This window comes from Rousettus aegyptiacus, unplaced genomic scaffold (genome assembly GCF_014176215.1).
Source record: "Rousettus aegyptiacus isolate mRouAeg1 unplaced genomic scaffold, mRouAeg1.p scaffold_m13_p_5, whole genome shotgun sequence".
In the NCBI taxonomy this organism is placed as follows: Eukaryota; Metazoa; Chordata; class Mammalia; order Chiroptera; family Pteropodidae; genus Rousettus; species Rousettus aegyptiacus.
In genome coordinates this window covers 82,021,702-82,040,624 of record NW_023416308.1, presented here as the reverse complement: position 1 = coordinate 82,040,624, position 18,923 = coordinate 82,021,702, and the positions used below count along the sequence as shown (strand labels likewise).

At 40.4% G+C, this 18,923-nt stretch overlaps 2 protein-coding genes and 2 non-coding genes across 8 annotated transcripts in view; 1 reads left to right on the top strand and 3 right to left on the bottom strand.

Annotated features, from left to right (window-relative positions):
* Nucleotides 1-5,082: 5,082 nt before the first annotated feature.
* On the bottom strand, nucleotides 5,083-7,963 carry RPL27A (ribosomal protein L27a). Its single transcript, XM_016147388.2, has 5 exons — nucleotides 7,891-7,963; nucleotides 7,448-7,511; nucleotides 6,966-7,041; nucleotides 6,199-6,373; nucleotides 5,083-5,255 (listed from the first exon to the last, which is right to left on the bottom strand). Exons 1-5 carry the CDS (start codon nucleotides 7,891-7,893, stop codon nucleotides 5,127-5,129), a joined length of 447 nt encoding a protein of 148 aa, XP_016002874.1. The 5' UTR covers nucleotides 7,894-7,963; the 3' UTR covers nucleotides 5,083-5,126.
* LOC118603297 lies at nucleotides 5,361-5,489 on the bottom strand. Its single transcript, XR_004951173.1, has one exon. It is a non-coding gene; the product is annotated as a small nucleolar RNA SNORA3/SNORA45 family (small nucleolar RNA).
* Nucleotides 6,681-6,810, bottom strand: LOC118603298. Its single transcript, XR_004951174.1, has one exon. It is a non-coding gene; the product is annotated as a small nucleolar RNA SNORA3/SNORA45 family (small nucleolar RNA).
* Nucleotides 7,964-8,050: 87 nt separating the features above from the next.
* TRIM66 (tripartite motif containing 66) overlaps nucleotides 8,051-18,923 on the top strand; it is a 52,275-nt gene continuing 41,402 nt past the window's right edge. For 3 of the 5 annotated variants that reach the window (XM_036221594.1, XM_036221592.1, XM_036221587.1), the window contains exon 1: nucleotides 8,051-8,331. The gene's annotated coding sequence lies outside the window, so the exon portion shown is untranslated. Of the gene's footprint in view, nucleotides 10,623-16,568; nucleotides 16,823-18,923 lie in introns of those variants that run through there. The other 2 variants (XM_036221588.1, XM_036221593.1) reach the window with 2 other exon arrangements.

The following is an 18,923-nucleotide window of genomic DNA, read 5'->3' as shown; positions in this document are numbered from 1 at the left end:
ATTTTTAATGTACTCTTTTTAAAGATGTATAGGTATAAATTCTTATTTATTTACTTTTGCAAAATTTGAAACTCGTATATATCTTTAAAATCTTAAGAGACCTAAGATTAACTCCCTGTGGATTTCTTCCTCCTATGGCCACAGCTCTCATTCCAATTTGGAATATCAATACTGGCACATAGTGGCTTGGAATGGCCTGCAAGTCACTTGCTTCATATAATGACTGCTATGGGGAAGGCACAGTAGTCTTATGGGGATGGTAGAAGTGGGTGTGTCCAAAGAGCCTGGTTTGGGGTTGACAAAAAGTGTTCAGGGCACTTTTCCACATTCTGCTTTTACATGATCTCTGGACCCCTAGTAATGGTTCTCAACCCTGACAGATCCAAACTCCCCTTTTCTATAGCCAATACTATAACTACTCCCTTTACTATCTTGAAATGAAATTCATAGATAATATAACTTACCTAAACTTGTCTTAACTAATATAAAAGGAGAAATGAAAGTATTTTGTTATAAAGTAACATATATTTCAATAGGTAAATGCTTGGGCACAACTATACTAGCAAACATGATGAAGTCAGATGCTTAGACCTATATGCAGAATTACTGTGATTATAATAGCTACATGTGTAGACAGATAAATGTGTTGTTTAAAAACTCGGATTCTACTGAGTAGGTGTTATTATTGCCCTGATATGAACAATTTTTGGTAATATTCTAAACAAAACACAGTATGAGCTTCCCCTGACTTAAACAATATTTAGAATCCTGGAAAATTGGAAGTATGTGAAAGCTAAACAAAGGAAAAAAATAACATTATGTGTAAATGGAGTTAAGTTCTAAAGTAGATTTACTTTGTTTTTAAGAATCAACCCATATATTGCAAGACTTCTGGCGTTCCTGGATGCTTCCCCTCCATGATTATGACCCCCTTCCCCGTGGCTGTGCCACCTCAACGAACAAGTGTCCTTTAACAGTGCCTTCCTGATAACCCTGTGGCGATCGATCAGGGGCACCTCAATGCTGTCTCTTCTACCAGAAGTCCCAGTGCCTATGGACTGTCAGTTCTCTTCTGGAGTTAAGAAAGGCCCTGGGTTTTCTTCTGTAATCAGTCTGGTTAACTTTTAAAGCAGGAAAGGCTGCCCTTCATCTTTCTAAGTGCTGTTTTCAGTTAAGTAAGCATGTTTTGGTAACTTGCGCCAAAATGGGATGGCATTTTAAAGGCAGTATTTTGAAGGCTTGCACTTGGAAAGCAGTATTATTCCAACTGCAGTTCACACTGGATTGTGAAATTAGGGCCCCAAGAAAATCATTCTAATTACAATCGCAGATCGGTTAAATCTTTGTTAATAAAAAATAACTTTTATTTCATATGTGGACTTGAAACCTACCTTGTACCCAAAATAACATTTATAAGGATAAACAGAGTTTTTAAAAAAATTTTTAAATGGGAATAAAAAAACAAAGATTGGACTGTATGATAGAGCCAGAAAGGATACATACACTTAAACCTATATTCTTACTAGCGGTGATACACGAAAGTATTTTCTAGAACCAGACCGTGGTGGCATGCATTTAAAACATCTTAAATTTATGGAGGTAGGGGTGGGTGTAAATTAAAAGGTCATGAAAACTCTAACACATGAGAAAATATTTATTTTCAGCACTGGCAAGATATTGGTAACATTTTTTAAAGGTATTTTGTCCGTTAAGAAACTCGGGTTGTACCAAAGCATACACCATCTCCCTCACCTTCCAAAACAAATGAGAACATTCTGTTTTATGTTCTTCCAGAACATATTCATGTTTGTACAAGCATTTTTTATTTAGCCCTGAACATAGTTGGCGCTTGCTATCTTTTGACAATTTAAAGTTAATTCCAAGGTTTAGAAATTCCAAGTGTACATAAAGACCACGCCTCCTGTAGCTAAGCGCAACGGAAGGGAGATTTGACGCTTGCAAAAGTGACAGCGACTTCCGCGGCCTGAAGTGTACTCTGATCGGGTCCGCAATTGAACCTCCCGCCTTGCGGGGGAAAGTTACCTACGCCGCGCCATGTGGACCGGCCCCGCCCATTCCGGAAATGGCTGGGAACTGGCGCCGATTTGGCTTCCGGTCATGCGGTGGGGGACCCCGGAAGCAAACTCTCGCCGCAAATGGCTTTCGGGGTAGAGAAAAGGCATGCCGTGTCGTGTGAGGGCGCTTCGGAAGTCTCTGGCAGCACAGATCAACGAGCGTGGCAGCGGGAGCGGCAAGCTCTGCAGGGCTCCTGTCGCCCGAACCCTAATAGCCTACTGCCTTCTAGTGTAGGCAGACGCTGTATATCTCCCGCCGGTGCTGCGCGCTTCAGGTTTGTTTTCGTCCCGGGGCTGACTTCACTCGGGCTAGCCATCGAATACAAATATTTGAAAACTTAAATACGACGTAGCTGATCTTGCAAAATGTGGCGGCCATCCCATAAATTAACTCATAGCTGCAGCCCCGAAGTTTGTATGAAAATATAAGACATGTTTATATTAGGCCAGAAATACCCTTAGCAATTCCAGTTTATAGAAAATTTAGCTGTCATTCTAATGCGCTAGGTGATAACCATTTCATTTTCAGAGACCACGGAGTTAGAGGGGCATCTGATAAAGCTCTGCTCCTCCTATATGGGAGGACGGCATTAACCCTGTGCACTTACTGGCCATTGAACATTATGAAGTTCTGTGTCTACAGGACACGTTAGTAAAAGCTTGGCAGTCTCACGGATGTTGTTTCCTTGCGTTGGCTATGACTATATTTTGTATATCAGCTATGGCACCTTTTACTCTCAACTGAAATATAAAATAATAAAGTTAAAATTTTGCCTTTGGTTCCATAAAGCAAGCCAAGTGGTCACTGTAGGTTTGAGTCTTTCGGTTATTTGGGACATGATATTTGGCTTTTCACCAATTACCCCAGCTTCCTTTGGCAACATTACTACTTGGAAGAGTAATCAGAATCCAGGTGTTAGCTGTAGATACTGTTGAGTGACCAAGCTGCAACTAGGCATCTCCAAATAGATCAGAAGCTACCTTTCCTAGGTCAGGAAATGGGGTGGGATTAGCTGTACTGGAGACGAATACATTTAGCATGGTCATCTGCACCTCCATGTAGGATTGGGATATTATCCTATCCAACCCCGTTCTGCTTCTGGATAGTTAAAAGATGCCAACTAATACCTGGGGTAGAAGCTAACACTAAGGTACTAGTGATTTTTCTTACTCCTAAACTCCGCCCTTCCAGGCCTATTTTGTAGTTAGCCCCACCCTAATTAGTTTAAATCACCAAGTCCTGTTTTGTCTTCAGAATCCTACTCCTTTTGTTCTCATTCCCATGTTTTGAACCTGCCTCCAGCCTCACCCAGCCATAAACTACAGGGGCTCTCCAGGCTCCTCCCCCACTTAAAGTCACTTGCATCTTTCCACATTGGTTTCCTAAATGTTTTTTCTCTTCCCTGTGTTTGAACCATTTTCCCATTAACTGAATCACACCAAAGTTGATTTGTCTGCTCTAACAGCTCACTTACATGTGGCTACTAAGAGTCAAAAAGTCTTAAATGCTTTCCATTTTACTTTATTCACATGATCAAGTAGGTGCCTTCGCCTAAATTTTAATGAGAAAATTGGACTAAGCCTAAGTCATACAGCTGTTAGGTTTAGATCTGAAGTCCGAATCCTGTATGAATTTTCCCTACAAGGTTACATTTTCTTTCCTTTAGTGTCTGCTAGGACACAAATATTAAGTCTCGTAATTCTTTCCCAACTACTGACCACTTGTTTAGATCCATGGCCTTAGCTTCCATATTAAGTCCTCCAAGACACAAAGGGAAACCCATCACTTTACCTTCTCACTCAGCACAGTAAGGGAGATACAAATCCAAATGTTTGTCCAACTAAGTGAAGCCTTTCTCACCCCTTTTAACTCCCATTATTTAAATCTCTTGCCCTGTGCTTCCTTATATTTGATGGCTTTCAACATCCTCTAATGGTTGTCATAACAGATTTGTTCTGTAGAGCACTAAGGAAATACTTCTCCACCAAACTAAACTAGTAGCTGAGTTTTAAGTGCCATCTTAACCTAACCATTTCTTTGGCCAGAGTTCTAGACTGCAGTTATTTTTGGCGGGAGGAAAAAAAAATCTTTGGCAGAACTGTAAAAACTGTAGTAAATTATAACTTATTGACATCTGTAAGGGTCCTATCCGTATACAAGCATTGGTCATTTTTGCAGATGTAGACCCTAGGAAAAACATTCATTTCTGGCCAGATTTCTCTACTAGATATATTTAAGACTAGAAGAAAAATGATTCAAAGAAATACATTATGGTCTATGGCCATGTCACCCTGAATATGCCCGATCTCGTCTGATCTCGGAAGCAGAATTGGGCCTGGTTAGCACCTAGGAATACCAGGTGCTATAGGTGGTTAAGAGAGAAAAAAGAAAACATTATGAAATGCTAATAATCCTAACTCCTATGTACAAGGACCCATAAATCCTGACAGTTACTTTCTAGGATCTAGACCACTTTAATACGTAAAAGCCCTGATACATTTTAAATTCAGATTGCTAGGCCCCATTTCTTCAAGATTTTGGTAATAACCAGATGGTTTAGTCCAAGATGACGGAGCCAGATGGAAAAGCCTTAGGTTCAGGAATTAAGTCCAGAACTGCCTCTATCCTATCACTCTGTCCCCTTTTTAGAACATGCCCCACCAAAACTGAGTCTTCCTCTTTTGAGCCCCATGGAATAGTTATAGGCACATCATTCCACTCACTGTAAATTCAGAGCATACAATGCAAACAGATTTTCCAGCTATTTTATATGTATTTATACCTGTCACCGATAGGTACCATTACACTACTTTCCACATGAAGAGATTCATTGTTCGGTAACCAGCCAAGGTCTCCAGGTGTTGGTGCTATCTTTTGCATTTTCTTCTGAAGGGAGCTGGCAGGAGTCCAGGCCCTTATACCCTTACTCCTAGAACCTATTAGGTCAGTTTCTGACATACAGGTAGCAAGGTAGAGGTGTCAAAGAACTACACTCAGACCAGAAGAGAAAAACACTTGCGAGCTTTTAATGAACTTCCCTCCATGTAGTTTCAAGCTACCAAGACACAGGCCCCCCCGACACCCTTAATCTTCTCCTCAGCTCTTCTGCTGAAGAATTTGGCTTTCACGATGACAGGCTGCTTCGGGAGCTTTCCTTTCCCCAGAACTTTGTAGTAGCCCTAGAACAGAGAAAAGGGTTTACAATACAGCATGGCAGGGACCAACTCCTTGATGAGTATGAGGAAAGATACCTGCCAACCCACTCCTTCTAGGAGCCGAGAAGGGAATGTTTCTGACCTGGGCACTAGCGGGGGCACTGATTGCCCTCACCAGTGAATCAAGACCAGTAGATTCTCTCCGAGAACTCTAGCACACCAGGACAATAACTGTCAGGATGTGACTCTAGTCTCGGGCAAAGCACAAACCCCTCTCCCTCACTCAAGTACCCATCTAATAAGGAGAAAAGGGAAACCACATTCCCATCAATGTTCCTATAAGTCTTGACCATCAAACCTGTCCAAGGGGTCTTAAACAGGCTGGGAAGAATTTTGAACTTAACTGAAAGCTCCCTCAGGGTCGACTATGTCTATACCCATGGGGGGCTAAGACTGACACAAAGGACAGAACTCCAAATGACATACAAAAATGCTTGTGTAGTTTTCTTTTTTGGGGGGGCTGAGGTGGTCCTCATTCAAATAAGGTTGGGCCTTAAGTAACAATCAAACACATTAGGATTTTATTCTGTAAGGAACACAAAAGGTCCAAAAGCTGTGCCCTCATGTAGGCTTGTGTAAAACACACCAGAACCAGTTGAGCTAAGATACTGCCAATATTTCAGGTGAGAAATGCAAACCTGTACAAATCAAGGCACTAAGAGTAGGAATGAGATTACCGATTGGAGAAACATTCAAGTGAAAATGCAATACCTGAAAGAAAAAAGATTACTCTTCAACGGAACTGGAGTTCAATTTTGGTCAGTGAATTACCTCTGGAAATTCTACCAAAAGGTGGAACTATCTAGTAGGTAACTGGGTAGACTCTAGGTGGGAGATCAAATAAATTATGTATTACTCAGAATTTTGAGATTTAAGAACCCATACAAAGGCAAAAATATTCACTCACCGATCGCACCACATCAATAATAGGAGCTGCTCCTGTCTTGTTTTTGGCAGCATTTACCCGTGTCTGCTCACTGACCAAGGTCCACAGTTTATCAAGGTTGACAGTGGGGCAGAAGCTCTGGTTCCTCTTTAAGTGGTAATGCCTCATGCCAACTTTCCCAAAGTAACCTGGGTGACTGGGAAGAGAAAGAAACCACTTCTATAACCTCACTCCAATTAAAAAACTACATTTATCTTTACAGTCCACCCCCCCTTCCAACCCCCACTAAACGTGTAATTTCTTTACTGGTTTAGAACAGTGACATAACAGGTACTCCATTCATTTGTTGAATATAAAAAATCCTCCTTAAAAAGCCCACCAAAGGCTTTCACAAGAAAAAGACTAGCCTTACTTCATGCAACCAGATTAAGCCATTAAGGAAGTCAGAGACAGTGCCAAAACTACAATTCAGGTCTAACAGTTGTATAGGTCAATTTGATGATGCATGTTACAAACCTGGTGACTGACTATGCCATGGGGGCCATAGTCAGTGAATAAGGTCAGCAATTACTTTTCGAGAGCTCTAGCACACTAAGGCAATAGTTGATACCCAAGCGTGACTCTAGCCTCGATAACAGATTTTCTCAGTTCACATTCTGTTAACTTGGAAAAGGAATAGGCAAGGTTTCTGAGTGTTAAGGGGCTTGATTTCCATTAAAGATGTTCTGTGCCAGCCCCCTGCTTCCAACTCCAAAACAATGTCGGTAAAAGCACTCCAAGAAACTCACTATTTGTCAAAGTTGATCCTGTGGTGATGCATGCCACCAGCATTACCTCGGCCTCCTGGGTGCTTCCGGTGCTTGCCTGCAGGAATACAAAGCTATGTAGCTAACGCAGCCTTCATCGCCCCTCAATACTTCTAGCAAAAGCATTTCCCCACACCTCTCTGCCTTTGCTTATGCTGTTACCCGTCTACAGTGCCTCCTTCAGCATTGCTATTCCTTCCAGACTCCAGCTTAAACATCTTTGTAACACTACCACCTTCGACAAATTCAATACTGTGTCTCACTCAATTTTCACTCCCAACTTTTGTGAAATGATTAGAGCACTAGATGATTCTCAAAAACAAAAGATCAACAGCTAAAGATCAGCTTCAATGACTCGATTGCACAAAGCTACTGATAACCCTCTTGTAAGCCACCTACCTCTTGACTAACCGAGCACCAAACAGGGAGAGCCCAAGCTGACCATGATGGGAACCTGCACTTACCGATGCGGCCATGGCCGTGGCTCACGTGGCCCCGAAGTTTCCGGGTCTTCCTCAGTCTGGATGGCTGTGTGGAAAAAGGTGCTTGGTGATAAGGCCTAACGGAGTCGGGGGCAGGGAGCGAAGCTTGCCAGATCGTGAGGGGTCTGTGGACTGAAGATCAATGATCTGCTTTGTGGCGCATTCAGCAAAGCTGAGTTACATACTGGCCCGGAGCTGTGAGGCTTTATCAGGCGGTGCCTGGGCCCGCGCGTTTCAGAGATCAGAACCCTGGGCCGAACACGCGGCCCCAGGCGTCCGGGCCCACACCGACCCCCTAACCTGCAGCTCGCCATACGCGGCCCAGAAGACTGGACTAAGGTGGAGAGTACGTGACTGGGGTGCAAGGCAACTAGAGCTCAAGCCTGCGCCAGCAACGCAGAAGAGGTACGAAACGAATAACCTACCATGTCCGCCGTCAACACGAAAGAGGAAGGCCTTCGCGAAGTCTCGCGAGGTATGGGACATGGGGGGGGGCGGAGCCAATTCGTCACTTCCGGCCCGGGAGGCCGGGCCTCGCGATTGTTTTGGGTCTCGCGCGGCTGCGGCTTGTTGCTTCCTTTTCCTGCAGGATATTCTCGCAGTCTCTGGGCTGTTGTGGTGGCTTTGACAGCGGAGTTTTTTCCCTGCAGCTAGAGCTGTCGCAGAATCTGGGAATTGGGGTACTATGGGCCGGGTCTTTTTGCGCTATGGCTCAGGACCCCTCCTAGGCCACCGTATCTCTCAGCTCCTCATCAAATGCCCCAGCCCAGAGCGGCCCCACGCGTCTTACTCTTCTTATGAGTTAACTTGGTCCGAGCGGTAGCGGTCGCTTGCTTGTGTCCCCGGCCGCGGTGAGGACCTGCGAGGTACTGTTTGACCCTTAGGGTGCCCACCGTTGTCTCGCTGTGCTACCTTTGAAGTCCTTCCCTAGATGTCTCTACCACCCTCTGGGACCTACTCACCCACACTCCTGAGCGGGTGATGGCTCTTCTTTTCTCCGTTGCCCTTGTGCTGTCATCGAGGCATACTGTTTGTTTTGAACCTACTGTGCTCCTGGTTGCTTTAGTGTCCTTTTTATCCAGACCTTGTACATTTTTCTAACCGACACATTTAAATTTTCACCTGAACTCAATTCGTCACGACTGTGACGCCTTCCTCTCCTGGACCAGAGAACCCCTGCTCAACCTAGACCCATTACAAGCGTGAAACTTCTCTAACCTGTTCAGCTGTAGTTGCTCGTTTACTCCATCGTGCCACCGCAAAATCTAGTACATAGCTCCTAGATAATTGTCTTCCCTTCTAGACCAAATTATTTAAGGGATAAAATTTTCTTTTATCTGTGCACTCCCAGTTCCTGGCATATAGTACATGTTCAACAAATGATTAAATGAATGCACCTACCCTCATTCACCTCTCTTTCTCCCCTAATAGTGGAAGAGGCAACCCTGGGTCTTAAGTCTCAACCAGAGTTTACTGTCTCAACCAGTGTTCAAGATCCCATTCCCTCAATTACTCTGTGTTTGTATTTGCTGTTTCTTCAGCTAAAATATATTTTAGCTAAACTATCCTAAATTCTCCATGACTGTCTCATCTACCACCCATGCTCCTTTACCCTTTTCTCCAGAAGTGTAGTCTATGAATGCTTGTCTGTTTGCTCACTTCCCATTAGTTGTTTTAACCACGTCAGTCTAGCTCTCAGCCCCACTGTTTCAATGAAATTGCTCTTACCTAAGTCATTATCAATTAAACAAACACCAAATTGAATGGACTCTTCCTATTCTTCATACCACTTGTTCTCTCTGTTGTATGTTACCCCTTTGACTTCTTTTTTAGAGAAAATCACCTTCCTCCTATCTTTCTGGCTCTCAGTTTTTTTTTTTCAGGTTCTGACTTTGACCATACTTTAAATGTTGGTGTTCTTTAGCTTATTATATTGCCCTATTGCCCTTCTTTTCACAGTACACAGTCTTTTTGAGAGAACTCATCTTGAATGGCTTCAATTCACATCTCTATTGCTGAACTCCACACTCATATAGTCGCTTAATTTGTGGCTATATCCCTTGGACATTCTATAGACAACCTAGATAAACATACCTAAAGACTTCAATCTTCCCTGCTCATTGGTGTCTTCTTTATTTTATATCTTGGTGAGTAGCACCCCTGTTCACCATAACAATGTCAGAGACACCTGAAAACTGTCCCCAAGCCGCCTTTTCCTCTAATGCAGTGGTACCATATCCTTTTATTCTATATCTATCTGTCAAATCTTCTTTCTCCTTTTAATCCCTCTTGCCACTGATTTCATTAAGGCCCACTTAATATCTCTTGAGTTTCATACTCTCCTGTGATCACTCTGCCTACATTATAACCCTCCTTCAACCTCTCCATCCATCTTACCTCTGCTAAGTTAGTATTCCTATAACATGACTTTCATTCTTTCACTTGATCAAAAGTTCACTATCTCCCTATTACCAGCAGAATACAGCCCACTTGCCTTTCCATCCCTACCTCAGCTTTTCCCCTACAAAAGCTTTTTACTTCAGCCAAACCTGGTACATCTCTCCTGCCTTTTTGCATGTGTTTGTGTCATTTCTCAAGCCTGGAATGCTCATCTTCTTCCTGAACGGCTTCCTGACCAGATATCCTGAATCATTCTCAACTTTTAAAGCCCACTTTATAATCTGCTTTCCAAAGTCTTGATGAGCACTCAAGACTGAGCATCTTACCACTCCAGACCACAGCAAAAATAGCCATATATACCTTGCAGTTTACAAAATGTGTCTGCCTGAGAAGTCAACGCTACCAGCCCCATTTTTTGAATGAGAAAATTGAGGCACATAAGGTTGAATGACTTGCCAGAGGCTGCAGAGTTCCTAAGATAGAGAGCTAGGGCCTAGCCTTTAGTCTTTTCTCTCCAGATACCCTGCTCTTACCTCAGTGACCACTCCCTCTTTTACCTCACAGCATTGTGGTCTTCATCACCCTTTCAGTCCTTAATCACATACTGCCTGTGACCAGCAGAAAGAGGAACCTTGAGGGTGGGGGGCAAGGTCTAAGAAGAGATCATCCTTTATTTGACATCAAAACTGGCCAGTAAGTGTACAAGGCATAAGCTGAACTACCTGAAAATTACCCTGGGAGGATGGTCTGAATGGAGGTAAGCTGGACAAAGCTTTAGGAATGAAAGGGAAATGTCAGGTACCTTATAACTAGGGCCTGGAGCAAGGACCAAGACTGTCCAGGGGGTTGGGTGGAGGGTTCTGGGTGACAGTACATTGATGCTGGATAGTTTTGTCAGGTTCCTTGGCTTGTAGAAGAGCTACATATTGTCTGTTAGGATACCCAGTGAAATAGGAGGCCTCCCTGAGTGGATCAGCATTCTGTGTTGGGTTCTTTGCTCACCTAACATTCTTATTGATAGTCTCCAGGTTAGGGAGTGCTCTGGGTAATTGTCTGGTTCTGGTTTCTAGCCAGCTCCCTCCCCTTCACAAGGCAATCATGTAGCTTCAACATGAGGCTAATATGGGTTTGTCAGTGTGAGTCAGTTTCCTTAGATTGACCAGCTCTGAGAGAGCAAAGAAAAGTAAGTTCCATACCTGCAAAGTTGGGTAGCAGCCAGACATTAGGCATTAAGCGACCTTGTCCTTCCCGTCAGACGCAGAGGGCATGACCCTGGATGTAACCCCTGAGAGGCCTCCTGTGTGATATCTCTTCTGAAGTAGAGCATGGCATTGTGACATCTCAGGCTAAATGGGCTTCCCAGGAGAGTCTGGGCCTCAGAAAATAAACCTGTGAAATGAGCAGAAGGGAATGATGTCAGGCAGCAGCCTGGCAAGGCAAGTAAAGGTGGTGATGACATTTTTGCTGCCCCAGGCATCTCTCCAGGTGGCCTTGTGAATACACTGCCACTCTGAAGAGGGCCCTGGTGCTTCCTCTCCTCTCTTCTTTGGGTTCCTGAGCTCATCAGCAGTCCTTCAGACAGCAACAATAGCATGAACGGATCCAGCCTTGTTTCTGGCTCTTCATCTTTAGATTTGGACATTTGGAAATATTATGTTGTTTTTCTTTTTCAAGTAGAGGATTGTTGATTTAAGATGGGAAGAGCCAGATTTCTGTTCTAAGTAAGTGCTAGAGAAAAAACTTTGAAATTTGTATTTCAGAATGAATTTTTTTAAATTATGTAATAGATAAGATAGTAATACATTAAAGAAAAATTTGAAAAATATATAAGTATAAAAATCTCAAATCATAATACTGTACAGTGCTGTTTTTGTATTTGAATATTACCTTTCAGCTCTCATCTACGTGGAACCATAACTATCTTAAAACCTGATGGACACAGTAAACAGGATTGGTCTTTCTCTGCCTGACTTCTTTCACTTGGCATGAGACCCTCTAAATCCATCCATGTTGTCACAAATGCCAAGATTTCATTCTTTTTTACTGTTGTGTATTATTCCAGTGATTATTATTTTTAATAGCGAAAGAGTACTTTATCTTCAGGTCAATTATTTATCTTCAGGTATCTTGTTTTCATTTCTTTTGTTCTTATTGTGTTCTTTACTATTAGTTTTTTTCTTCTATTGAATAATTTGTCCAGGATAAATTTATAGACATGAGATTGCTGAATTATAGGGCATGAACATTTTTATTATTTATTTTATGTTGCTCTATATTTTTTCCAAATGAACTGTACTGATTTATGCATCAGCAACATGTATAGTTTTCAATTTCAATTATACTGAGCTCAGGTTTTTGTTTTTGTTTTCTTTTATCAGTAGTTTTTGATATATGGTAATATATGACATCTAGGGGAAAATTTATAGGATCTCAGGGTTTTCTTCAGCACAGACTTGAGGATTAGGAATTTCTAAGAGTCTTTTCTTTCTGCGTTGGATAGATTTTTTTAAAAAAAAAAAAAATCTCATCGTACTCCGTAACAAGTGCATTCCTAGAAGCTTTATCGGAAGCTGGGATGGAAAACTCTGCTGCCATTAAACTCAGAATAGCAAAATGTGAAGAGAGGAATTGTAGGATCTTTGAGGTCAGTTTATCCAATAGCAGAACAAAGAAGGGCTGAAATATTTGGATTTTAATTTAATTTCCATGATAAAAGTTGAAAGGACATGGAAACGGGTTCATTTTTAAACTATTTTTACTAGTTGAGTGATAGTGAACAAATAGTACATTCTCTTTAAATCTAAGTTTTCTTGTTCGTATAATGAAAAATAGTTGAGATTCATTCATTCATTTTAGAAATATATATTGAGTGTGTGCTATGTTCAGGCATGATATATATGTGCCAGGCAGCGAGGGACAGATACAAAGGTGAACAAGAAAAACAAAGTCCTGCCTTAGGTCTGTGTCTAAAACAGACAGTAAACAAATAATACATCACATTAACACAATCTAGCATAGAATGGGTGCTCTCTCATTACCTAGGGTTTCTCTCTTTCATTTTCTCCCTAAAATGAGTACATTTTAATGCTAATTTGTTCTGTGCTACCCATGCAAATAATCTTTGAAGTTCTTACTTCCCGTGTGTCAATGGAATGACTTCTTCTGTCATTCCTTGGAAAAGTTACAGAAACCTGGTAAACATTTCCCTTCTTTCAGATCCCCAAGTATAGAATGTTAAAAGGAGATGGTTTGTGATCAAGCTGATCTTGTATGTGAGGTTTTGTGTCCCTCCAAACGATGTTTCATTTAGTCCAGGTTTCTCCATGACTTAAAGCAGAGGTCATAAACTGATTGCTGGTATATTTTGCTTGATTCATGATGTTTTCCTATGTTTTTGAATTTAATTAGTTGCCAGCATTTTAACATTTAAATAAAAATCTGGATTTCTGGTGTTTTGAAAAACTAAGGTTTGGCAACGCTGACCCGCATGCTTTTAGGTGGAGCACTATTTATATAACCTGACCCCTGTTGACATTTAATTTGCTACCCCTAGCTTAAAGCATTCTGCCAAACTCTATCCCCTCCACTTTCCTAGGTCAGGGGAGATAGGAAGGAGAGAAAAGAGCTAAGTTATGGTGAAAATCAGCCAGAAGAAGGGGATAGAAAATAAATTATTAGACCTTCTCCCTTTATCCTCAAATCAGAGACTCATTGCTTGGCCGTGCCTTTAATTTAATCTTTATACTCATAGAGTTACTTTGATTGCTCTTCTAAGACAGGAATGAAATGCTTTCTTCTTTATATTTTTACTGTGTAGTACCCACTGGTTTTGGAAAACTGTGCCACCTCCCTGAATTCCCAGAATTGTTATTCAAAGTTTAATGCATCAGTTCTCCAAGTGTGATCTATAGACCTGTGGAGTTCTTAGAGACTCTTTCAAGGGATCCACAAGGTCAAAACACTGCATGATAATAATACCAAGATGATGTTTGTCCCTTTCACTGGGTTGACATTTGCACTGATGGTGCCTAAGCAAAAGCCAAAGATGGTGTGTAAAACTGCTAGTGCAGATCATTGCACACTGTTAGGCATTTGCAATAAAAAACAAAACAGAACAAAAAACCAGTTTCACTTAATGTCCATGATGAAGCAGTAAATACTTTATTAAATCTAAATCCTTTAATACACGTCCTTTTAATATTCTGTGTAGAGAAATTGGAAGTATACAATAAACACTTCTGCTACTTATGTTATTTGAGTTGGAAGCCGAACTAGCTTTCCCCGCCCCCTCCCCCCCCCCCCCCCCCCCCCCAGTTTTACTTGAAAGAACAACTGACAGACAAACTATAGTTATTCAGGCTTGGGGATCTGGCAGATATTTTCTCAAAAGTGAAGTGAACCTGACATTTCAAGGAAAAAACTGATAGTATTTGCTGCCAATGATAAAATTTGAGTTTTCAGGCAAAAATTAGAAGTAAAGTTATAGCTGCCTCCATGAGTTTGACAACATCCTAATAGTTAAAGAATTTTCCATGGGATCAGAGGTGATATTAAAGAGTGATATTTTTGGATATTATATAATGAAACGTGTCAATATTTGGAACATCTATATAAGTTATCAAACCAATATTTTCCAGATGGCCAATGCTTGTGTCATAAAATTATGTCTGGCTAAAAGAGCAGTTCAAAGTGAAGATAGGCTAGTGGAATTTAATATAACAGAATAAGAAAAGTTTATTGATATAGTTTTAGATTTCACATTACAACTCACCTTTAAGAAACTACCCCATGTTGAATTTTGGTATAATATCAAGGAAGTATATCCACAATTATCTGATAAGGTTATTGAAACACTACTATCTTTTCCAAATGTATAGCTGGGCGAGGCTGATTTTTCTTCATATACTATAGTAAAACAACATGTAACAGATTGACCACAAAGCAGGTATGGGAATCCAGCTGTCTTCTATTAAGGAGGTTTGCAAAAAGGAAAAACAATGTCACTCTTCTCACTAAATTTACCTTTTTGAAAATAGTTAATTTTTCCTAAAAAGTATGGTATTCATGCTGATATGTAATAGATTTGTTTTTTAATGAATTAATATTTTTAAATTATCTTTTTATTTACAATATGGTAAGTAGCAATAGATCCAACAGACAAATAAAATCTCTTTAGGGTTTTTAAATAATTTAAAAATGTACAGGGGTTCTAAGACCAAAAAGTTTGATATTATCAGTCTAGCAAAGTAAACTCAGCCACTTAAACTTTCTGAGAGATGGCCGTCACCTCCACTGAGGCTTTACTATGTTGCTCTGTGGGAAATAACTGCCCTTGGATCCTCGAAATAAATTAGAGGCAAAAGACCATCATCCATCCATTACTTAGTGGCATCTTACCTGGCCCCCAAGCAGCCTCCCCTCTCCCCGCCCCATCACCCTTGTCTTTAATGGGCTTGGCTCTTAAAGTGTGTGGACGGAAGTGAAAGTTTTCTCTTAAATTTGTATAATTACAGAGCTCCAGGTCTAAATTAAATGATTTTTGTTTTGTTTCTTTAGTAAGTACAAATATAAAACTAGGTACACTTCTTTTCTTCTTATATAGTTTACAAATTATAAAAAAACTAAGTTAACAATACTAACTTCATTTGTAGATATATTGCTAAATTATGTTGCCACTCTAACTTAAATGTAGTGGTATTCCATATTGTGGCTAAGTGTGGCAAACTTATCCCACAATGATGATGACTCAGTTTCCCTACCTCCTTTGTCGATTCCAAGTACATACTATGAAATATCATTTTGTGCTGCAATGTCATTTATACTTCATGTGACAGGAATGCATCCTTTACATACTAACTGCTTCTTTCTCTTCTCATTAGCATGAGACAGAGTAATACTGCTTGGTGAGAACTAGATCCTAAACTCTTAACACTGCCCCTAAAAAAAAAATCTTATCTTTGTGAGTATATAGATGACCCAGAACATTTATACTTCGAAAAACCCTTACTAGAATGAAACACAAATTAAAAAAAAAAATTATTGGAGGGAACTCATGAAAATATGTGTGTGGACCTCACCTTGAGAAACATTTCAGTAGTTACAAGGGTGGAGTTTTGAATCAAACTGACCTGGGTTTGAATTTGAATTTGAACTCTGTCTGTTTTTGTGCAATTACTCAACCTTTCTGAGCCTCAGTTTCCTCAGCCTGTCCCTCATATTTTTATTTAATTTGCAGGAGTACGTAATCCCTATGTCTAAGGGTAGTTGTGAGGATTGAGATGAAGTATATAAAGCACCTGGCATGAACTTGGCATTTAATAATTTCCTTCTTTTGTCCAAAATGAAATTTTGGATCAAGCTTGTCCACTGATAAAGAGAGGCACAAGTAACTCTGGGACACTTTTGAAGGCAAACAAGCCCTGTAAGAAACACAACCTAGCAGGTGCCTCCAGGCTTTGTTTTTCCACAGCAGAAATGCTGGATTCTCTCTTTGGGTCCAAGAGAGAGGTCGAGGCTGTGGCCCACTGTTCAGCATAAGCTCCAGTTCAGGGAAGGAACATGGCTTAGACTTCTGAGGCCTTGGTGTGAGTCCTCTCTGTCCTGTCCAGGGACATTCCCCTCCCCCCAAATAAATCTTCTTTGTGCTTCCCTTACAAGGAATGGAGCTTCCTCACTCTAAACACTGCTTGCTGCCTGAGATGTCAATGGAAAAGCCCCAGTCCCAGGCATAGGCATAGGCGTAGATATGAGCATGAGCTTTGTGAAGCTGCCACTAGTTGACCAGAAACACAGGAGTGGACAGATGAAGGCCATGGTAATGACTTGGTCATTGTGCCTTCAGGCTCTGCAATGTGTGGGTGCCCGGCTCCTACCCTGCCAGCATTTGCTCTTTAAGAACTGCTTCCAGGGCTTGATCCAATAGACAGGTTACCAAAGCTCATGGGACAGTCCCAAATGGTAAGTACAAAAGCATCGCAGGTTTACCTCCTTCTATATAACAAGTCTCTTTTCTTGTTTCATAGGAACTGAATTTCAGGTGTATAAAAAATCAGAATTTAAATGCCCAAGGGATGTTCATTGCTGAAAGCAACTCTGGGGAATCTGTGAAACAAAGCAAATCCTCTTGATGCTTATGTTTTGTAAGCTGGGATGTTTGGGATTTCCTTAAATTGGTGGCAGACTAAGCACCCTGGAAAGGTTTTGATCCAAGGTTTGGCCAACACCCAGGTGGAGAGGACGTGCCCTGGCTCACTAAAGTTCTGAGGCTGGGGGAGATGGGCTGGGCTCCCAGGATTGGTCAGGAACAGATTTTGAACAGACACACAGACTAGTGAACCATTCACCATCTAAGCTGCAGCCCAGCAGGGAGGAGCGTGTGTCTTGCTTCTGAATGTTGTGTTTCCTAGGAAACAATCTCTTTGAGAACTGTGAAATCTTTGGAGACAGGAACCAGGTCCCTTCATTTCAGTATTGCAGTGCAGGACATATAATAGAGGTGCAGTGAATATCAGTTGAATGAACTTAGAAGGCAAGAAAGTCAAATAAGTCGACGGCATTTAGAAACAGTCTTTTTTTTTTTTTCATTGTCTACAGTATTTTGAAAAATATTTGTAACAAGTCTAGGCTCTTTTTGAGACAACATTGCAGTTGTCTTTAGATCTGAATTTTGAGCTCTTTGAGTCTCTGCTAAGTGTTTGCAACATGGAGAAGATACGGTCTACTTTGATTTTTTAAATTAATATCTGATTTTTAAACTTATAACAAACTTGTTTTTCCTTAAGCTTTTGATTTTAGCTTACAAATATTCTATTTACAAATGTGGCAAATTTTAAGTAATTTTTAAGAGCCTTTCATAATTTTTGAACATATTTACAAACAGTTAATATTTGCTTTTATAAATTAAGTGTATTTTCTTTTTAAGTAATGAAATTGTCTAGCAAATAAGCATTTCTAATTACTTAAAGAACTCTTAGAAATCTAATAAATTAAATATATAAATATAGTGAATCTTATGTATGTCTTAAGAGTTCCAGCAGTATTGGGAACATATAAAGAACTCCTACATTTCAACAATAAAAAAAAAACAAATGACCCAGTTAAAAGGACTTGAATAGACATTTCTCCAAACAAGATATACCAATAACCAATAAGCACATGAAAAGATGTTTAATATCACTAATCTTTAGAGAAATCCAAATCGAAACCACAATGAAATACCAGTTCACATCATTAAGATGGCTATTATAAAATAAAAAATTGAAAATAATAAGTGTTAGTGAAGATGTGGCGAAATTAGGATTTTTGTGCACTATTGGTGGGAATATAAAATGGTGCAGCCTCTGTGGAAACCAATATGGTATTCCTTAAAAATAATTTAAAAATAGAATACTGTATGATCTAGAAATTCCACTTTTGAGTATTTACCCAAAAGAATTAAAAGTGGAGACTCAATGAAATATCTGTATACCCATGTTCATAGCAGTATTATTTGTCATAGCCAAAAGGTGGGAGCAACCCTAGTGTCCATCGATAGATGAGTGGGTAGACAAAATGTGGTATATACATACAATGGAATATTATTCAGCCTTAATAAGGAAGGGAATTCTGACACATGCTACAACATGAATGAATCTTGAGCACATTATGCTAAATGAAACAAACCAGTCACAAAAAGACAAATGCTCTATGATTCTACTTACATGAGGTACTTAGGTTAGTCAAATTCTTAGAGACTGCAGAATAGCTGTTGCCAGGGGCTGAGGTGAGAATGGAGTGGGGAGTTGTTGTTTAATGGTATCATTATAGGTTTTCCCATTTTTTAATCAGATTTTTTGTTGTTAAGTTGTACGAGTTCTTTATATATTCTGGATACTAGGCCCTTATAAGATACATGATTTGCATATATATTCTCCCATTCCTTGGATTGCCTTTTTGTTCTGTTGCTAGTGTCCTTTGATGAGTGAAAGTTTTAAATTTTGATGAAGACCAGCTTATCTATTTTTTCTTTTGTTGCCTGTGCTTTTTGGTGTCATATCTGGAAAATCATTACCAAATCCAT

What these genes read in the sequence shown, in the direction of transcription:
- RPL27A (XM_016147388.2), bottom strand. An exon ending in CCACGGCCATGGCCGCATCG is followed by an intron (nt 7,042 to 7,447) that starts GTAAGTGCAGGT and finishes GTATTCCTGCAG; the next exon opens with GCAAGCACCGGAAGCACCCA. An exon ending in TTATTGATGTGGTGCGATCG is followed by an intron (nt 5,256 to 6,198) that starts GTGAGTGAATAT and finishes TCTCTGTTCTAG; the next exon opens with GGCTACTACAAAGTTCTGGG.